This window comes from Pleurodeles waltl, chromosome 12, assembly GCF_031143425.1.
Source record: "Pleurodeles waltl isolate 20211129_DDA chromosome 12, aPleWal1.hap1.20221129, whole genome shotgun sequence".
Lineage (NCBI taxonomy): Eukaryota > Metazoa > Chordata > Amphibia > Caudata > Salamandridae > Pleurodeles > Pleurodeles waltl.
Window position 1 is genome coordinate 538,181,169 of NC_090451.1, and position 22,729 is coordinate 538,203,897.

The 22,729-nt window shown below is 40.1% G+C and overlaps 1 protein-coding gene across 3 annotated transcripts in view; it reads left to right on the forward strand.

Annotated features, from left to right (window-relative positions):
• The first annotated feature begins 1,308 nt into the window (after positions 1–1,308).
• Positions 1,309–22,729, forward strand: part of ENKD1 (enkurin domain containing 1) — a 127,692-nt gene continuing 106,271 nt past the window's right edge. The window contains exons 1-2 of one of the 3 annotated variants that reach the window (XM_069217562.1): positions 1,309–1,391; positions 19,052–19,158. In XM_069217562.1, the coding sequence (XP_069073663.1) occupies positions 19,074–19,158 (85 nt within the window). In that variant the 5' untranslated portion in view covers positions 1,309–1,391; positions 19,052–19,073. The other 2 variants (XM_069217564.1, XM_069217563.1) reach the window with 2 other exon arrangements.

The window sequence follows — 22,729 nt, forward strand, 5'->3', positions numbered from 1 at the left end:
AATGATTCTTAATCATCTGGATAATTTCAGGTCTCAATCCTTCCCCAAATCTGAACACAAAATGGAGCATGTTTTTCGCCTCAATTGTTTCTGTACCACTGTAATTTATGAACGCCTGCAACAATCTCATAATACGCATGTATTGACTCCTTTGCTTCCTGAGCTATCATGTCAATTCTCTGCCAATCAATATTCTTTGGTGAAATTCTTGTGCAGTTGTCATGGAATCATCCTAAAGTATTTCCCATTCATTCTCAAATTGTCCCGAAATCATCTTGGAGTAATCTATGCTCATCATGAAGTTGTCATGTGATCATCCTGAAGTAATTTACACTGATCCTGAAGTTGTTAATTAGTATTCCTTAAATGGTTAAAGCTCATCACACACTTTCAATTTAAATAATCAAATTATCATCCTAGAGTAGTTTCTCTGATGACTCTAGAGTCATCTCATTAAAATATTTCACCCTATACACATACTTCAGGGTAGTTTTGGATGATTCCAGCATATAACTACAGGAGTAGCTCAGCTAGAGTAATCAGATGACTTCAGAATGACTCCAGAAAGATCTTTCTTTTTGACATGGGTGGTTTGGTTCGAAATTTCAGTGTTCCTCGCAATTTGTTTGTTATTCAGTTATCCTTGGCATAGATGTGCAAAGAAAGAGGATGGACTATAGTGACTGAGATATATATATAGTGTATGGCTGGCCCTAATTAGGGTGGGGGGAGTCATAACGAGGCTGTGAGACTCTGGGAAATGTAGTTTTGTTTTTTATTCTTTACTATTGGCTGCTGTGTGTTATCAGTAAAGAGAAAGCATAATCCTCACATCCCTGTCCTTAATAGAATTTAAAAAATGTGTCACGCAAGCTAGAACATTTTTGATCCTTGGTTAGGCTTTGGCTGGGCACTCTCTGTTATTGCGTTGGCTCACCCACCTCTAAAACCTATTTACATTAAATATGACACGTGTTAAATTCCATTTGTAACGTTTTGTAGACGAATGCTTCTGAAATGAACAAAAAGCACATCATTATGTTCAAAATATGATGCAGAGATTCCGTGTTTCGAAATGTGCACGTTTACCCACCTGGTTGAGTAAATACACGCTTATTTGTCTGTATAACTCTACGCCTAGTACTACCACATGCGATAGTAGAGAACAGAGACAAGTGACAAAAACACACTGTCACCTTAGTTCTTGGTAACGTGCTGATCTAATACCTGCCTTAATGCATAATAGACATAGAAAACTTCATCTCCCAGAAGCCGGTTCTACCGGAAGCGGAAGTCTCGTTCCTGGAACAGGAAGTGACTGTTGCTAAGCGATAGTGGCGAGTGACCTGTAACGGCCTGTAAGATCAGCTGAAAAGCGTCGGCGGGAGAAGGTGTGTGCAGGCGGCAGTATTGTCCGATGGGATACATGGTTTGATCTGTTGTGTTTATGGCTATGCAGTGGAAGGGGCTTTGCTGGGTTTGTGCAGTGCTCGGCCGGGGCTTTCTTCATACTCAAAGCTGGGAGTTATGGTGCACTGTTTTCCTAGTAGAAATCACAAATGTGTTCTTCTGGCTTTTTGAGCTGTGCAGTAACCGGGTGCTGGGGATGCAGAGATCGTGCATGGACTATTCTGATTCTTGGGGCTATGCTGTGGCTGTGCAATACTCCCAGCTTGGCCATGTACCCACCCGTTCTGTGAGCTGAGGCTGGTTTGTCAGCTAGAGTCGTTCTGAGCTATGCTGGTTGCTGAGTTCTGTTGCCATTTTAAACATTTGCACATTGTTCATATTTTTATTTGTGGATATGGTGTCTTGAGTGTGTTAAACCAGAGGAGTAAGTTGAAAAACGTAGCTACGTTTGAGACGAAAGGTACAAAAGTGCGAGCAGGACATAAGCTTGATATGGCGTTTTACGACACAGCATAATGCGAAGTGTAGCGAGGGGGCAAGGCAAAGCAACCTCGAATACAAGCAACTCTGATTTGATACCTGCTCTCACTACTGAAAGAAAGATGTGAGTTTGAGATTCATAGGTAAAATCCACTATTACAGTGCCTTTTTAAATTTAGATCCGTTCCCCCTACTTCAGTGAGTCTGATCCAGAGGAGTGGGGTGCGTAGCTAACCACAGGCTTATCAAGAAACTTGTGTTATGCTTTTGCTAGTATAAAATGCAGATAAATAAAACTTAGATCTATAAGCAAAATGCCAAGTTCCGGATAGTGCCCTAGCACCTCTAATATCGCCCGACTACCATGTAAAGCGTTACATCTGAGCACCTCAAGGTACAAAGCGGGTCATTTCAGAATGAAAAGAAGGTGTGAGGAGGTAATCGTCGCATTAAGTAGAAATCCCCATGTGCACGAAAATGTATATCACGAATCGCTCTTTCTCTCCCTAAAATGTGAACTTGCTCCCAACCAAATTTCTGTTGTTTACCTCCCTTCATTAGTTCATAAACAGCCAGAACTGTTGCTTAGGGGTTTGGTCAACCACATTCTTACTGAGGTCGAACATATCTTGTGTAGAAGGTGAATCTTTGTTTGCGTTGTTGGTCTGGATGCAAATGTTTTGCAAACTGGTGATATGATTTTTTTTTCTACCACATAGTCACTTATAATTTAATATGAAGGTAATTTTTACCTGGGGTTTCTGGTTCTCTGCATACTGTTGTGCTGTACAGTAGTTTGGAAAGATGGTGCGGAATTCACATCTGTGGCCTAATCATAGCCACTGTATTGAAATTGGTGATTCTCATGATACCTCTAGTCTGGTACTTTTTTTTTTTTTAACTTCGTGTGCTGTTTTATCAAGAAGTATAGCCGACCTACTAGGTGTGCCAGATCCATGCCAAATTTTCTAGCCAAGCACTGACTATTGGGAAGAGTTCAAATTTTATATTCATTTGTGTATATTTATTCTCCGTAGATATTTTGGAATTTGAAAAGTATCAATAAAATGGGGGGTTGCAAAATTTTACCTTCTAGCCCTTCTAGTTTGGCAATACAATATGTATTTTTATCTTTGCACTTGTACTTAATCATGTGAATACTTATTGTATGGTTTTTTTGACACACCATTGTTTTCCTACTGAATTTGATACTTGTTTTCCCAAGATTAATGCTGCCCATCTATATTAAATATTTTTTTATACTTAAGTTCATTTCTATTTATTCCATTGATATTCAGATCTTTCCTAGAATTACATTTTGGTTAAGATTGGGTGGGGAGGTGCTATAAAGCGACCAAGTATTTTTCAAGCTTTTTTCAGCCACTAGCCATGTCTGTAGTTAATCGAAAAGCCATACCACAAGTCTGCTCTTTGGAACTTGATGATTTAAATGTTTTATGATGTAGATGAAAGTATCGGGGGTTGATGCCTCTTTTTTGTTTTATGGCATCTGGGGATTTTTCCAAAACAAATCTCGTCATTGTGCCCTTCCTTACACAGCTGTTAGGTATTACACTCAGTTCATAGGGTTAACTGAATTCACAGGCCCTGCTCTTCTCAACCCCTAAGCCAGTAACTATTCTGTCTCACAAACTCACTAACTTACAACAGATGGGGAAGGGAAGCACCTAGGAGGACATACAATAATTTCTTTCAGCTATTTTATTATTTTCATATGTTTTTAGTGAATCATTTCAAATTCAAACCTCTGTAAATAAATAAAAACAATTTACCCCATATACAGACCCATAAAAATGTTTTGCTACAAGTTGTTCACTATTGAGTCTTTTCACAGTAACATCATATCATTCATCCAACAATTTAAGGACCTTTTGTATCCTTGACACAGTATTTCAAAATATTATACTGTTTTCTCCTATCGCCCTATATATAATATTTCAGAATAACTGCTTAAAATGACTTCTCTTATTGCATTAACTGTCTGACATGATGGAACCTATGGCACAAAGATAAAGTGGCTTTCTGAAATGTGACGTACTGAGTAAATTGAGTGGATGTCTACGAGGTGGATTTCTGTCTCATGCAGTGTAATAAGCAAGCTGTTGATTGTGTATTGTGAGATAGTGTGTATTCCTTGCATACTTTGGCGTTATTTATGCAGGCAGTTGATCTAAGAAAGATTTCTTAAAGGTTACAACAATCACAGATGGGCTTATACAAAAAGTACACTAGAAATGATACAAAGTGCAGAAGGAAGAAAATTAATTGTGTATTATAGCAATGAAGAAGCGATGTCATTACTGCAAAGCAATTATTAGCTGTTACCATGTGAGAGACAGTTGTACTTTGGAAAGACAATAATTGTTATGTACACACTTGTGCCTTGTATATGAAATGATTCAATAAAACGTATGAATATAATGAACTGGTGAAAATAAGTTATTGAATGTGCTGCCAGGTGCTCCCTACACTCATCTGTTCAGAATTCTCAGCACTTCTGTATGGAATTTTATGTGGCAAAGATATGGGACTATCAGATATCCAAAGGGTCTGTCCTGTATTTTTTTCACTAAAGTGGATTTATTCAAATTTTGGTAAAGGGTTTTAATTTTATTATTAAAGCATTTGCTGTTATTTTAAGAAACACGAAGCCTTTACATATAAATGTGCAAAAGTCTTCTGATTTTTATTTCCGTATGTATTAAGTATCAAAAGTTTTGTGTATGTCACAAATTTAACTTCATGAGGTTTAAATCGGTCTCGATGAAAATAATCCTTCATGGCATCAGTGCATTTCGGGATTTCCAAACTCTTCTTTCGGAGTAAAATGTGGTCACTTGCAATTAAAATCACCAGATTAATTAGAAATGTAAATTATAAATAGTTTTGTAAATCGGGTAGCAGGCAGTTTGTCTGAAGTCTTGAGTTCTTAGCTCAAAGGTAAAACATAGAATCAATTTACTGGCAGCTCCTCTAGTAGAGTCTGATGTAATTCTCAGGACAGTTGCACACATCTAATTCCCCGCTCATTTTGGAACTGATGTAACCATAATTCTTCAAAGATGGCAACCTTTTTTCCTTTCTGTTCTACATAAATCAATAACAGTTTCATAATACATTTCATTGAGCATGTCATAAACTGGAAAATAGACTTCAAAGAATGTGAAAGCAAAACAGTTCAAATCCCATTTTTCATTAAATCTCATTGGGTTGCTTTATTGTAATAAACTCGTCCAGTAATTTTTATTTTCTCATAAAGTCTCTGCTTCTATTGAAATGAGCTTTTTTTTTATCCCGAACATTGGTCACTTGAAAACAGGTTTATCTCACTGTGCCTAAATTCTCAAAATTGATTAGCGACTGAAGATTTTTCTTCCATTGTCAGATATTGTATTTGTGCTCTGAAATTCTGAGTTTTTTTCCATTCAGTCTTACCAATTTACAATAAGCCAGAACAGCATTTGATTGTATAACTGTAAAATTGAGCACCACATGATAGCTTTTTATTATTATACTATTAAAGTGTATACATCCCAAATGGAATGTTCCGTTCAAGTTAGCTTTATTTCGGTAAAAAAGAAAAAATACATAAAAGCACATTTACAACACACTTTGATAAGTATAAAAAAGGGTAATATAATATCCTCTAGCTAATAATGTCATATGCCCAGGTAACAAATGTGCCACATTCGGAATCTGAATTAAAAAAAAAAAAGAATAAAATATAATATGAATAAATTTAAAATTGTAACCCAATATTAAAAGCATGACTTCAGGAGGACAAAACAACTCCTATTCTCGTTTTTAAACTAGTATTCATGAATTATCTATAAATTATTTACCATCAAACTACAGCTCCACACTCAAAACAACTTCAGTACAATGCACTATAAAATACACTCCATAGATTTACATCTAGTATGCCAAATGGCCTCCAAAAACCCTGCCAATGTACATGCCACAGTCCCATGAGGGTTTGTTTTGCATATCCTAAGGGCTAATAGCCGATTCCTAAAACCCATGGATCTGCAAAGTGGTATAATCCAACCTACTCTCTGCTTGGAATATGCAGGGCAATGAAATAAGACATTGGCCATACATTCGACAACTCCACATCCCATTGGGCATAAGTTAGAATGATTTTCAGGTTTAATCCATCTGCAAGTGAAAGTGCGTAGTGGTAGCGATCCTAATCTAAATCTAATATAAAGTGCACATGCTAAAAGAGATGAAATAAAATTCATATAATGCTCATATTCATAGTGGCATTTGAGTGATACAAAGCTATTTGTCATACTAAACGAAGGCACCTCTGCTAACTTTTCAACTTATACATTTAACCAGTACGCATCCTTTACAAGCTGCATAGCCTTTTTGGGAGATGAGAAGGGTCTGTCCAATAGGCTCCTAACCCAAGTTTAATAAAAGTGTTTTCAACATAATTACACCACCTAACTTTTTTTGTAGCATGCGTACTCATCAGGACACATAGCCACGCTCTATATGGGCTAAAAATGTCCAAAGGCCAGATCCTAATCCAATATGTTAAAGGCCTTAGGGCAGCTGTATGTTAAATGGAGTGTACATTTATATCCATCCGAATGGGCAATGTGGGGGAACTTGCATGTACTTCTAATAAAGCTTTGATGAAAACATTTTCAGCTCTTTCTAGGTCCTTCAAATTACAATGTCCCCATAGCTCTGCACCATATAATCAAGCTTGGGCTTTATATATTTCCATCGCAGGAGAGATGGCAAACCTGGGGGATCTAGCAGCATATCTCAAAGTACCCCCAGACTTTTGTTTTAGGCTCATAAGATACTTCAATAAGTGAGCCTGCCATTTATGTGAGTCCTCCAGTCTGATTCCTAAATAGTCTAAGTCAGTCACTCTTTCTAAAGCTTCCCCATCCAGAAATATCTGTTTCCTCACTTTGTTTTGTGTCACCAAATACCATGTACATGATTTTGGAAGTGTTAATTTCCGATCCATGGTTTTTACAAAAACCAGGGAACTTCTCAAGCAAATTAGCAAGTCCAGAAGCAGTTTGGGATAGTAGCTGAGTATCATCTGCAAACAATAAACACTGGGTCCTCGCCCCACCTATTTTGGGTGCGTCACTAACAAAGTCCAATAAGTAAGGAATGCAAGCATTGATGAACAATAGGAAGAGTGTAGGGGCCAGCACACACCCCTGTCTCACCGCTCAGCGTATTGGGATCTCACTCGTTAATTCCCCTTTTGTCCCCCATCGAATTCGGGCATAACTCTTGGAGCACAAGTCTTTAATCAAATTTAATAGAAGTCCGGGAACTCAAACTCTGCTCATAACCTCCCACAGTTTACAATGTGGGACCAAATCAAAAGCAGGCTTAAGATCTACAAAAGCGACAAAAAGTTTCCATACATCCAGGTCCATCATCTTCCATTTGATCATAAGAAAGCGACATACTCGGTCAACTGTGCCTATTCTCTGCCTAAAGCCCACCTGTAAAATGGCTGAGTGCTTGGTTTTCTATTCCTTAAGCCTACTCAATACCTTGGTAGCAGACTTTTTTTTTTGTAGGTTATCTAGAAGACTGATTGGTCTATAATTTCATGGGACACCACTCTCCCCCTTTTTTACGAATGGGTACAATAATTGCTCCCTTCCAGCTCCGGGGGTAAATGCCACTTGCAAAAGCAGCGTTTGACACCCTATTGACATAAGGACCCCAATAATCAAGATCTGATTTAAACATATCCGTGGGAATACCATCCAACCCAGGTGCCTTTCCTGATTTCTGGGCCCTAACAGCAATCTTGGTTTCCTTTAGAGTAAGGGGTGTAAAACTAACTGCAGCAGGAAGCACATTTGTTGGTTCATTAACAATAGGAAAAACAGGCTCATAGCTATACAACTCAGTAAAAGGGCTAATCCAATTTTCGGGGGGAATATGGCAGTCAGGTCTAAAATTCTCATTTCGTCCATTTCTGGCCACCAAGGTTCAAAAACGTTTAGAGTTTCTGTCCTTAGCAGACAGTAATCACAGGGGTGTGGAATTTATTAAAATATCTACTTGTCCGGGGGACAGGTTGCTTCTCAAATCTACTTGTCCTGTAAAAAGATCTACTTGTCCCTTTGGTGCCATGTAGTGTGGCGACAAATTATGGCAGCAATTAATAGCCTCTCTGATTATGCCAGGGCTACTACCATAGTAGGGTTTGAATACTTGCAGTTTCAATTCCTACTGTAGCAATTTCCTTATTTTGCCACCTTTCTGCAGATCTGCATACTGGGGCTGGAGGAAACAGTAAGCTATAGTTCCAGGGCTGGAATGCCTTTGAGTCTGCAAGCCTACTAACCTGCATGTTTTAAAGATTTTTACCAGCTTCTCTCGAATATTTTCCCATAATAAGAAAGGTTAGACATTTACTCCGGACAATAGCAGAATTAGAACTTCTTCCAGAGTTGGGAAGAAAGTGGCTGGAGGGAAAATGAACTTGCAAATGCTCAATAGATTTTCACATGAGCAAATCTACACATCGTATTTACCCATGCTAAAATACAGTTCACAAATATTTTACAGGGGTACAACATATACCATGGGTGCACTTTTGTGACTTTCTTTAAAAATTTGGGGCCACATGTAGGTAGGTTCAGATTTGTGACCTGCAAATTGCGAGTCGCAAATCCAAATGTAGGATGGTGTCCTTGACACCATCTGTGATTCGCAAGGGCTTCGCAAATGCCCACCTCATGAATAATCATGAGGTGGGTCGCAATTTGCGACCCCCTCGCGAATGGTGGCCTGCTGGAGACAGCAGACCATCATGTCTGTGACTGCTTTTCAATAAAGCAGTTTTTTTTTGTAATGCAGCCTGTTTTCCTTAAAGGAAAACAAGATGCATAACAAAAATGAAACGTTTTCGTTTCATTTTTTCAGAGCAGGCAGTGGTCCGCAGGACCACTGCCTGCTCTGAAAAAATGTTTACAGTGACATTCACAATGGGGAAGGGGTCCCATGGGGATCCCTTCCCTTTTGTGAAAGTGTTAGCACCCATTTGAAATGGGTGCAAACTGCGATTGGTTTGCGCCCGCGGTCACAAAACAATCCTACATTGCACTGCGAGTCGCAATTAGGAAGGGAACACCCCTTACTAATTGCGAGTCACAAACCCGTTTTGTGATTCGGTAACCAGGTTACTGAATCGCAAAACTGGGTTTGTGCATCGCAATGTGCTTTTTGCATGTCGCAAACAGCGAAAGTCGCTGTTTGCGACATGCAAAAAGCTACCTACATGTGGGTCTTGGTCCCTAATTAGGTCTGGTGTGAACAAAGACATTTTGTTTTTATTAAACTTCTATTTCTCTCTCTTTCGGCTGGCTTTACTGTGAGTGATCGCATTCTGCTCTTCCACAAGGAGCATATTGCCACACAAAGTAGTTTTGTTCAGTGTCAGGAACTACAGTGGCAATCAGTGACATAAACGAAACTGGAGGGTGCCCCTTTGCAAAGAACATGGAGCCCCCTCTCCAGACTCACTCAGGGCAGGTGATGTGCTGAAGGGGCCCCCTGGAGGGCGGCTGCGGGCCTTTGTTATGCCGCTGGTGGCAACGTGTGCTTTTAGAGTTCAAAAACTTTTTGGGGGGGTTTTGCCAGTGTTTGTTACAATGTTGAGGGCCTGGTAGCTCCCACAACAATAAAGTGTTACAAAAGCCATGTCAAAACAAGACATGCATTGATGAAACTAAAAGACTTATAAAAATATGTCAGATCAGTTGGCTTTGTCAGTGTTTGTTTATTTTCATGCTTCCTATAATCGTGTTGAAAATGGTTACACTGATTTTCCATTAGAAATATTTTTGGGAAATACTAGCATGCATCAACACATTTTACTAAATGACACTTCATTTGCATATAATCAGAGAGCATTCTGGGAGCATTATACTTAGCCTCTTAGCCTAAACTTTTCAAACATGTATGTACACGTATTTTTTTTTGTACTGGAACCAACGTCAGTAGTGAAGTGTGACCTTAAAACATTTATTTACAGCACTCACTCTAATAATGAAGACTTTCAAATAATGAACCATAAATACAAGTTCGAACAGCATTATCTTTTGGAAACACATTACCTCAACTGCAGAGAGTTCCATGCTTTGTAAACAGGCAGCCAAAGGGTTTGTGCTGCAGGGGGTTGGGCCTACTTGTCCCAAGGACAAAACAAACATAAAAACTTGTTGCCCTTGACCACAAACAAGTTGTCCCGGGCATCGGGCGATGGGAATTCCACATCTCTGAATCAATCCTGCACGGATATCTCTTCCCAGTGATATTTGCTAGTCTTAAGTGTAGATGCATACTCACGTCTTGCATAAGTTATCTTGGCTCTATCTTTTAGTTTTATTGCTTTTATGAGACTGCTCTTGGCCTCTCTGCATACCTTACCAAACCACCTATGGTGCGGTCCTACTCCCGGGTGTTTATTCTCCCTGATAGTTCTAAAGAATAACTCTTTCAGGGCAGAGAAAAGGCCTGCATGCAGGGCCATAACCTCATTCTGGGTATATGGACAAGAACTGTCAGATATGTTCCTTTCAGTTTAGTTACAGGAATTTGTAGGACCACCGTTGATTATTCATAATTTTACCTTTTGATTCTCACGCTCCTTTCAAATGCAGTTCATGGAGTATGTGGAAAATGTTAATGTAGCTATAGATGTGTATAAATTAGTCTTTGATATTTTCTCTAGGTTTTTTTAAACAAATTGCTTTGCATTGAATATTAGCTGTTGAATACTGGCTTTTCACTTTACTTTTTTTTAACCAACAGTATGTTTTTGTTTAATAAACTCACTCTTCTTTGTGAACTACTCAATATCTAGTTCATATCCTCTTTCTTTAAATTCCATCAAAATGTTTTGCTTATGATGACTATATTTATCTGAATCTGATACAGTCCGTTTAATTTTCACCAACTGGCTGCACAGCAGATATTTTATTGAATACTCTGTGAGAAAGCGTGTGATATGTAGTAAATTGTTTTGGGCACTGACTTGGTAAACAAATCAGTCTGCCGTTTTCCCTTACACACTTCAATCTTTAACACTAGAAAAATCGATTTTACTGTCTTTCACTTTGTGTTTTTAGTTTTGTATTTGGTAATTGCTGGTATGTAAGCCACCTATATTACTTTTATCTTTTTTTTTCATTAAACCAAGCATATAAAAAATTATACTATAAATCTTTTATAGAATACCAACTCTTCGCAAACCTATTTCTGTTCGAAATTTGCAGCAAATTAGAGTGCAATGGCTCCAAGCTGGAAAGTATCGACGTGCATGATCAGTGTAGACATTTTTTTTCTTGTATTGTAAGTTATAAACTAATTTTTGATTGCTTGTTACAAAGCAATATGAATATGTGCTTTAAGTGCCAAACAATATAGAAACTCAAAAATGCCATGTGCTACAGTGCTTGCTACCTAACTGCTAAAGTGCATAAGTTCCTACTGTATTTTGTGCCTTACAGTATGCATAGTCTAAAAACTAATTCTTTTAATCCAGTACAAATGAGTGCTTAAAGTGTCAAACAATATCAGCATATCTGGACCATTAACCACTACATTAAACCAGAAACTACAGTGACCTTTAGGCTTATATGGGCAATACATAACGCTACTCATGATTACTAAATTATCACATCCAAAGGGGCCCAAGTACTCTCGTATCTCTTCAAGCTACCCTTACGCCTAGTCCGTTGTAGCTGCACAAACTACGCCCGAATAGTTGGTTTTAAAGTAGCATGCAATGTTGTAAAATCAATGATCTTCCGACTGCTACTAAAGCTGTAACAAAGTTTTTGATGCGTTTACCCAGACCTTATGTTTGACTCGATACCAGCAAACAGCGCCAGTTTTAATTCTGCATGCAACGTCATACGGATACCTTGACTTCATTTTGAAAATACCCCATGCACCAGAGTGGGACACTCCTATGCGCCTGATCTCCTTTTCCATCTTGAAGACACCTAGAGCATGTTTTGCTGATAGAATTACCTTGGGTGTTTAATATGCAAACCAGCGAGATAGGAAATTCATTCTGGCTGCCCGGAGTGATTTATAGGGTCTAAGATGCCTTCAAGTCTTATTCCTGTCACATTTGCACTGTGTTGAGAGACAGAGGTCAAAAGTCAGTTTGTTTTCTTGCAATGCAAAATACGTTTCCTTGTGACTGTAGAGTTCCAGGATTTCGTAAGGTGAACTGTCTGACCTGTGTGAAATGAAAGTGTTTTGGTATCAGGTTTTTCCTAATGCACAATTTATATAACTAAGTCAACTTTACAGACATTTCAAAATACATTTCAGTAGCTGTGAAAGACCATTTGTTTGTACTTCTGTGTGATGAAACAATATTTTAATAGGATGAAAAAAGTCAGAACATTTTACCTGGTGATGTGCAAAAGATAAATGTTTTCTGAAACCCAATTTTCACAGGTTATTGATAATACACTATATAGTTTTATCAGTAAAGCTGTAAGTTAGTGGGAAGATTTTTGGAAATGTATTGTCTGTAAATGACAGTGCACTACAACATCATGCTTTAGTAATATATTTATTAAAAGTGAGTGTTTAAACATAAACTGAGAAACACTCCTGCCCTGATGGCAAAGCTATTAGTAAACTAAGAGGCAAGTCATGCATGGATCATGTGTACCCTATATGTGGGCTAGATTTATTAGACACAGAGCAAGCGTTTAGTGTATTTAATCAAACAAAAAAGGATTTTTTTACAGCAGAAATGCTTAACTCACATACTTAAAGATGCACTCATATGCTCATCTGTGAGAATGAAGGAAAAAGGTGACTGTAAAATAGAATATTTGCCTAGGATCACACAATTTGAGGCCTGTTTCCTGGTCAAGTATATTACTGTTAGGTTGAGTAGGTTATTCAAGCTACTCGACCTGCAGGTCTATTATTATTTTTACAATTATTCGAGGCCTGCTTCTGCACTCCTGTCCCCGTCTGACTTAATGGTTTGTGTGTGTGTGTGTCTGCCTCTGGGCCGACTTATAGGCGATAACCTGTCCTCCAAATGTAGCTTTAAACAATTCCCATACTGAGATTGTGGAGGCCATGCCCTGATTGATCTAAAAAAAAGAAAAACGTCTTAAATATATTTAAGCATGCTGGCCACCTATTTCGGATTAATCAGGAGTGCCTTATCAAACCACCAGCCTACCCTAGGAGTTTGAATGCCCTCAATCACCATAATGACCCCAAACACCGAATGGTCAGAGAATGCATTATCCCAAATACTGGTGTCTTCTCATTTGACTGATTTAGAAATTAAAAAATAGTCTAACCATAAGGCCATATTATACTGGCTAGAGAAGCAAGCAAATTGCCATGGGACCTCTAAATTTAGACTATTTTTGATTGCGGCCATCACTTTATCTGTTTTTGATTTCAGCTGTCTTTTAAATGTATTTGAGGTATCCAATTTAAGATCCTGATTAAAATTAAAATCGCCCCCCTCCCCCCCAAAAAACTATCGGGCATGCCACACCCATTACTAAGGGAAAAATTGCCTTTAGAGGAGTGTCATGATCTACTGAACTGGACCATAGTAGTTAAGGAGATTAAGAATAGCCCCTGAATCCGGACTTTCAACAGGATCCATCGTCCCTCCTTAGCTCTAATAACTTCATTTACTTTCCTGTCTAATCGTCTGGACAGGAAAATCTCGACTCCCTGCACTGTGGTCCCCTAAAGAGCCTATTATTATACCCAGAAACCATAAAAGTGCCCGCTCACAGTTCGAGGAGGAATCGCCCACAGTACCCCCTACCTTCCCTAGCAACTTCTCTGGTGCCGGTCTGTAGTCAGCAAAATTGACGATATTAGTAAGGGTGAATATCACATTTAGCTGCTTTTGGGAAGGAACCCGGTGTGCTCACATTAATTGTCAAATCTGCTGGAGTCCTCCATGAACCGCAACATATCTTGATGATTACTGCTATATTCTGGTCACCCCCTTTCTCTCTTGCCAACTGGCTTGTCTGTTGGCCTGGCATCTTACTCCCCTCTGCTCCCAGATCGCCTTTTAATTGACCTCCTATTAATTGGCCATGGTTTGTTGCCTGATTAGGTGGTTCCTGAACCAAGCTTTTTACTACTAAGTCAATTGCTGATTGAGGCACTTGCATTTGGGCTGAGCCACAGCCCTCTTCTTCAGCCACATTAGCTTCAGTGAGAGAGGGAGTGGCTTTTATTGAACGCCTGGCATTAGTGGCTTTCAAAAACAAAGGATAGTCTTGCCTACCATCAGGGGCAAAAACATTCTCTCCTACTGTTGTGGTTGTCAATGATATATGAATCAGGGAGGGTTAGTGAGGGGAGGGACCTGCTACCTGGCCATTGTCTTGTCCCCCTTGACAAATTTTCCCCTATAAAACTTCGGCACGTTTCTGCCCAGGGAGCCGCTGAACCACATTCTGCTGAGATTTGTGCTGCTAACCCAAACGGTAATAGTTTTAGCCGTCACCATCTTGAGGAGATTGCCAACTAGTTTGACTTTACGTGCAGCAATGTTTCCCCCCCCCCTTTATACGACCAAACTAGCTGCGCATTGGACGTCGTGTGCGCAAAAGCCATACCCAGTGATCCTCAACCACGGGCGTAGCAGTAAATGAGTAAAAACAGAGCAAATGGTATGGTAAGAAACCGGATGGTAAGAAACCTGGCAGCCTCACACGATAATGTTCATTGTGCCTGTGCCAAACTTGCTTCTCTTAGGCTACGGCGGTCACAACCACCTAATTAGTTTCTACATTGCAGGCAGCTAATCACAACAGCAGCCGTATTTCAGGAAAGAGCACCTGCTTCGGCTCCACATGTCATGGGAATCCTATGTCCTCCTCAAGGCATCCTCCTCGCTGCAAGCCCCCTTGTGCTCTTCGCTGCTCATTGCTCGCCTATTGCAACAACATCAGTATGTACCGGAGGGAGGTCCCAAGCATGCCTACCCACAGATCATGTGGGATATGTCCCGGGCTTCAGCTGATTACGGAAGATTTGCACTTCAAGCCAGTGTTCAGCTTAAGCTAACCTGCATCTCCTTCAAGTCTCTATCTCCAACGACTCTCATATCGCTTGCCGCCTTGTATGACTTCAGGAGGCAAGGCAACGTTTAGGAGTAAAGGCACTTTTCAAAACAAAGTCATTTCATTCCTACTTGACTGCATTACGCTACCTTGAGTGTAGCTCCCAGCCACTCTCCACATCCCTCAGCCCCAACCAGCCCAGCTCTCATGTTATTTAATGTGAAGCACATTAACACTTGGTTTGCCAACGGAGTGATGCTTTATGAAAATGTACAAAAGGTTAAAAATAACCTTTCTTTTTTGAGGATCTGAGATGGCCTTGAATATGCATTGAAAAGGGAAAATATGGCTACTGAAGTCATATTTTTAAGGATACTAGTTAAGCACAGACATACACTCGAGAAGACTTTTAGCACTCGCTATGAAAACTTAGAGGCAGAAGGGAATGCAGAACTGCTTGGGAAACACACTTGCTTTCACAGCTTTGTTAAAATTTAGCAAGGGGGAGAGAAAATGAAATTTACATAGGGGAGAAGATGACTTTCCAGAAGGGTACAGTTCCATACACGTGTGCCTTGAATGCAAAAGACTTTCGCACCCTATTTTGTGTATTTAGTATGGTGAACCTTGAAAGTGGCATTACAGACAGATCAAAGATTCCTAATGGAGCCTTGTATTTTAATTGTTTTGCAAGAAACAAGCCACTTCTGTCTTAGAGTTTGTGCATTATGCAAGGTGCCTTGAAGCAAATCCGCTTCTCTACTGGGAGCCATTGTAGCAAGGTTAGATTATCAGAAACCAAATCAAATATTTTTAGATTACTGACACTCCAATTAGATAGGTTTGTATCCTTTGCCAGTAAGTGATGGATTTTTTGGAAGGCAAGTTAGGCCGTAGTTCACACAGAATTGTACTAAGGCATTGGCTACCATTAACCTGTGTCTAAATGTTGGAAAGGGCCTGATAGGATAACATTTGGGTGGTATTGGGTATTTGTTTCTCCTTATTCAGGATTAAGCGAGAAGACTGGGAAGTCTCCCACAGAGGGAGACCACAGCGAACCATCCCACAGGTTCACTTTGCGAATGCCTGTAAAATCTCTTCCTTGGATGGATTTCATTTTAGAAAATTGTTCCTCAAAAAATAGATTGTTTCCAGATTGATTTGTAGAGGTTGTGGGAATCATCATTCATATTTAATTATTTTGGTATCATCAACATATAAATAGGTGGTCACCTTGAACTGATTAAGCAGCACAGCCAAAAGTTCAAGACAGATTTGAAAAAGCAATGGAGAGGGGGAAGACTCCTGAGGAATGCCATAGTGTAGCCTGGTAGATGAGGATATGACACTTCTTAACTGAACTTGCTGTGTTCTCTGTGTTGTTAAGAGTCTATTCATTTAAAGTTAACACTTTTGATTTGAGACTTAATTAGTTATTATAGCAGGATCTTATGATTGACTTTATCGAAAGCGGTGGAGAGGTCTAGGTGTTTTGCTGCACCGGATCTAATTCTTCCCAGAAGCATCCTCAGGTTGTCTGATGCGTAATAGATTACTGGTTCAGTTCCACAGCCTGTTCTAAAACTTGCCTGGTCATTTGCCTGAATGCAATTTTCCTTGGCAAAAGCTTGCAGGTATGTAGTTACTAATTTCTTGAGAATATTCGATAAGCAGGGAGTAAAAGAATAACTTTTAATGAATTGATTAGTTAAAATCATTACAATAAATATTTGGAATGCAAAATTACCATTGGGAAAACAATAAATCAAATTTCATTTAAAAAATAAGTTGGAAATGTAGGGTGGTGGCAATATTAGCTGAAAGTTGTCTGGAACCTCTGGATCCAGACTTTAAAAAAAAATATATATATATATATATATAGGCTTCTAATTGCCTTTTTAAACTCTAAAAGGACTTTACCTGACTCCATCTATGCACCAGTTACATGGGTGACATGAGAATTAATTGGATGGCTAAAATTCTTAATTTTGCCATCAAGGCAAGCATCTAATGGGGATCCCAAGAGTGTGCTACCGTTATTATCCTAAGACAGTCTTCAGTGATAGTGGAGAACGATTGCAAGTAAGCGATATTATTAAACTCAGCTGTCCTGTTACTGTCTCCTTTTTTCTGGCATATTCAAATGGCTTTTAAGATCTTCCCTTATTTTTCTATCCTTATTGTAGCGGAAGGTGGAGAATAAGAGCACATGTTCCTGTAGTAGAATAATGCCAGAACTGCAAGCATGGGGATTTTGGCGCATTTCTATTGTTTTAAACATTTCCTATTCAGTTTGTCGTATTCAAAAATAATGTGGAGTAACGTGTTCTTTTGGCCTTTCTCACAATCTAGTTGTATTTTCTCATCTGTTTTGTATAATTGGTTTCTTAATAATTATTGTGGGTTCTATGCAATGCTTTTTTTCAGCAATCTAAGTTTGTCTTCCTTTTCTTTTAGAGTTGCAGTATGCAAGGTAGGGGATAGATATTTAGTTTTTATCATTTTGTTATCCATCAGGGTAACAGTTAGAGTAGGATTAAATTCTTGTAGCATAATATCTGGCTCTATGGGATGTATGTTTTAGCATGGTTATGAAGCTTGGTAAAATGCGGTTAGAAATCTAGTGGAGGAGCGGGGGGTCACTTGTTTCCAGTTTGAGTGGGTGACTTGCTACTTCACGCCTTTTTTAAAGATTGTTTTTTAACATCTTTTAATATAAAAGACCATTAAAATGTGGTCTGTCCATGACAGCTACAATGTGTCATAATTTTTGACCAATTTTAAGAGATTCAAATTTTATGTCAAGCATGGCGCCAGCTTTGTGTGTAGGTGAACATACTAACTGTTTAAAGTCTAACATATTGAGAGGTTTGGTGCTCTCTTCTTTTTTGGTGTATTCTGCCCATAAATTGAAGTTGCCCACTATGACCCCCTCAGAAGAGTGATCAGTTCCTTAAGGCGGCTGAAGAATTCTAGGTAGATTTGAAGGGATTGATAATTGAGGATGCAGCCACGGAGGGCACTGTTTTTGCTTTCAAGGCTTCAACACATAGGGCCTAATTATGAGTTTGGCGAACAAGAACACCCTTCTGTCAAACTTCCAACAGGGTGGCCGCCACTGTAGTGGTGACCTCCCCGCTTTACCTATTATGACTTTCCTGCCGGGCTGACAGGTGGAAACCAAGGTTTCACCTGTCAACCCAGTGGGAAATTGGCGGCAGCATTGTTACTGGCCCATAATCGAGCCGACGGCAATGCTGCCACCCACAGGGGGCGCCAGCACCCTCATAATGCGTACTCTCTGCACAGCAGACCATGCGCTTTATGAGGGTGCTGGCCAGTGGGACCCCTGCACCTGTTCTCCACCAGCCTTTTCATGCAGAACCACCCTGGCTGATTGCAACTTGCACCCGCTGTCAGCCTGTTGGGATCAGTGATCCTTGCGGAGGTAGCGGTACCTTGGAGGTCGGACCACCAGTGTCGTAATGTAGCAGTTGGACCGCCACAGCAGTGGCTGTCCAGACTGCGAGTCTGGTGACCTAGTGACAGCCAGACTTGTAATTAGGCACATAGTGTTGTTGCTCGGGAAATATTCACTGTATATCTTTTTAATTTGAACTGATTTGTGGTGGATTACCACACCCCTCTTCCATTTCTAGCACATCTTGTTTAACATTTAAAATTTTTGCTGGTGCTATGTCATCTAAGATGAATTTACAATCGAATGGTAACCAGGTCTGGATTATTAATACACTGTAGATCAAGTATTACATAGGTGTGCCTCTATCTTATGCATTTTTTTTTTTTTTTTTTTTTTAACTTTGGCCCAGTGGTTAAAGTTAGACCTTGCTTATGAGTATTTTGTTAGTATTTCTATTAAGAGCATAGATGTTTTATTTCTGTAAAGTGCTGCGTATGTCTTTCAGTGGATAATTGTGGACAAATAGTTTCAGAACTAGATACAGTTTGAAGTATCTGGCCAACCAGAGTGTCACCCTTTTGTTTCCCAAGCCTACTAATATGTTAAAACTCTTTACATTCACCAGGTGCACCCAACAGGTGGGAGAGATGTCTGAGGGCGCCTCCAGGATCACCGGCCCAATTCCTCCAGACCCTACTCTCTTCCCCGACTATTACAAGCGCCCTGCATCAGGTAAAGCATCAGAGAAGGTTCTATATTAATGCAACATACCTTGGCCATCTTATCTACTGTTGTTCTATCCTTTTTATGAAGCCATTTCTCCCAGCTGAACCTTAGAAAGTGGGTTTTCAGCCATTTCAGTCATTTCCATTTGTTTCGAGAACACCTCATACCCTATTTAGGCCACCACAGGGCATGCAGGAGGGCAGAGGTCACAGCCATGGCGCCTGGGGTCATTTGCCCCTGGTGTACAATCTACAATAGCTCTGCAAATGGGGCTAAATACATCCTTTATGCACTTGCCTCTCAATAGTGCAGACAAGCAGTCAAGCACTCTTACAGAGATGGGGTGGGGGGGCAGGTGGGAGGGGAGACTGAAAACAAAAGGCATAATGTAGTACGGTCCAGGCTAATGCTTATCTTAGTGAAAGAGAAATACTTGAATTTCACTGCAAAATGAAACATTACACATTTTGATGGAGGTCCAGCTACAGGATTCCATAGAACAACAGGGCTGTAGCCAGTTCCTCCACCAACCATAGTGGTCTAGTACAATTGCTACAGTTATCACACTACCGCTGTGGTCTAGCAGCAGAGGAAAGCTCAAGAGCTATAATTGGCACAAGTTGCCAGTGCACTATTTGGCTTATAATAGCATTACTAAGTTTAGTAACCTGTATATCAGTTCAGTTTTTATCTTTCAAAATTGTTCACAATTACAGTAGTTACTACTACTAACATTCAGGTCTATTTAGTTCATGACACAGTCTCTCAGTCATTCAACATGGAATTGTGCTACCCATCTGTGAGACTTGGATGGGCACGGAGGTTGTTGTGTTGTGCGCTTTGTGGTCACACAGCCAGGGCCTCATGTCATCCGGCTCAGAGTTGCAATGATGGCTGTGACTCTCGGATCTTGGCAGCAGCTGTTACACCCCTTCGGTAGTTGTGGCCTTTAGGCTGATGGCGTGCATTCTCCTGTTACAGTGGTGGTGTTTGTTTTGTAGTTCGCACAGCACATTGGTCAGTGCAGAAAAGGTCCTGTGGGCCACTGCAGCAATGCTAGATAACATGCAGATGTTTAGGGTTTGCCACATCTCGCACACACAGAGAACACTCAAACCCTTCACTGTTCAGGTTTGTGCCGGCAACTCTGCTAGCGTAAGTTGGTTATTCTGGATAGTCCACACACAAGGATATGGCTGGGCTTCTCCTCCTGGAGAGTCTCTTCTGCAGGTTCGGGCATTTTCCTTTTCTCTCTGAGCAGTCAGGCTGGCAGCCTTATAGGTGCTAAGCAGACCCACAGCTTCTCCACAAAGTTGCACAAACATCAGGTGATGTCACCTCACCTCAGAGAAACTGACTATCAGGCAGACAGCAGCTCTTTGAGCACTTTGTGGAATACTCCCTTCCTTGGTCAAGAAGAACCTTGAAGTGGACTAAAGTAGGATTGTGTGGGTTCTACCTTTGGACCCCTTTTGAAGACAGGATCTTGATCCACTGTTGAAAGTCCAGGAACCTTTTTGGTTTGGTTTCCTTTCAAATTTCTTTTTTTGGTTGTAATGCGGAAAGAGACTTTTTGCACATCAGTTAAAGATTATGGGGGTCATTATGATCCCCGGTGGTTCAGATTTACGGGCAGTGATCTGTGTGATGGGTGCAGCTGCACCCGCTGCACAGAAGCATTGACAGCAATGTCCTGGCCATGCATTCTGCTGGGCCGGTGTGCAGAAACAACGTTTGCGCCTGCCAGCCCAGCAGAATGTTCTTTATGCAGCCGGCGGGGCCCGAGGGGGGCCGGCGGTCAGTGAAGTGCCCGCCAGCATGAACACAGCTGTAAATACCACTGTGTTCGTAATGAGGGCCTATGTGTGCTCCAGGTAGAAGCATCCAAAACGTGGGCACACTGAAGTGTAAAGACTCTGAACCTAGCTATCATCTGCCTTCCTGAAGTAGCAGTCAGGAAAAGATGAAAGGGCAGGGCCGGCCTAGAAACTGTTGCTCTGTCAACAACAGAATCTGCTAACTCTGTCATCAACCAAAAAATGCGTAGGAATGACCCCCTGCCAAAAGTTTCTCATAGAATTCCACACTTCTTGTGTTTGGGGCTTTTCCATTCTGTTCCAGGAATGCAGGCACTGAACATACACTGTCTGGGAAAGCTGTGTTCCATCCTCAATTTTGTACCAGTTCAAACCAGGTAATGTGCAAAGGAGTCCCCACTGATTCCAGCAATCAGAATCTTACCACAATTGGGAAGATTTTTTTATTTTCTTGAAATGAAAGTGTTGTGTTTGCCCTCTTGTTCATGAGGCATTAGTATTCAAAAACACATGGCCTTGTTGCCCCCTGCATTACGATTAAAGCCCTTTTAACTGTATGCCTGTTAGTAGACTGTCGACCAGCACCCCCATGTCCTAATTATAGATCCTAATGGAGGAGCAGCCCCTGGATTTAAGTATCCGTTTTATTATTTTTTATGTTTTATTTATTTTGTCAATGTTTTGATTATGTGAAACAAATAAAGATTTACTTACTTTAATTTCCCTTTTAATTTACTGTTCCATAAAGGTCGGACACCCATATTTGAGCGTTATATTAAAAATATAAATAGGAAGTGTGCACATTAGCAAATTTCTGCTGCTGGGCCATCTGAAACCTATGGAGTGCTCAAAGTAAAAAGAAACATGTAGCTCTCAGAATGTGACCAGTGGAACGATAAAACTTACCTAAACAGAAGGACGATAAAGATGTGTTGCTCCAAGAAGAGGAAGGAAACCCATTGAAAAAGAATCAGGCAGATGTGATTGGCAAGAAAGCCAACTAATAATAAACAATGACCCAACACAAAGCCACTGTAAGTATTGGTATTGTCCACAACATTTTTTTTTTTTTTTTTTTTTTTACAATAGAGAACTGAGAGGCAGCCTGCAGAGAAACTCAAGAGTGATGGCTCACTAGTTTTCCTTGCCTGTCCAAACACCCAAGTTTGAGATTGAAATTGAATTCCAGTGACTTAAGACCTTTGAACATTGACCATTACCAGACAACAGTGTATAGATTCAAAGGTTACCAGCAAATCACAATCTGGAGCACCATTGCCTCTTTGGTGGGGTCCTACTTATTTTGGTGGTGTGTTTGGGTTTTATAATTTTGGGGTGACAGCTTTTTATTACAGCTCTCATTTATTTTTATGGATGACTTGTTTATTCCACCCATTGGTGGTACCTCCGGCCTGGAACTACGTCCAGAGCCCTGCATCTTTGTCCCTTATCCATCTTTCAGATCTTTTTACAAGACTATGGCTCAAGCAAGACACGCGCTTCAGAAGTTCCCTTCAATCTGAGCCAAGTTCCACAGGCTAACATTGATCACCGTAAACAAATACAATGCCTTGCACTTGACATCTCTAGTAACCTTTGGGTCCTATTGTAGTCCCATAAAGTGATTTATTTTCTATGTTTTTTAGTTATATCATGTTTGTAACTCAACTACTAATTTATCTGTTAGAATTCCCATTTACAATGTACAATTTTGATTATGTCCAATTAAATGATTTAGAAGTTGTAACTTGTGTATTTCT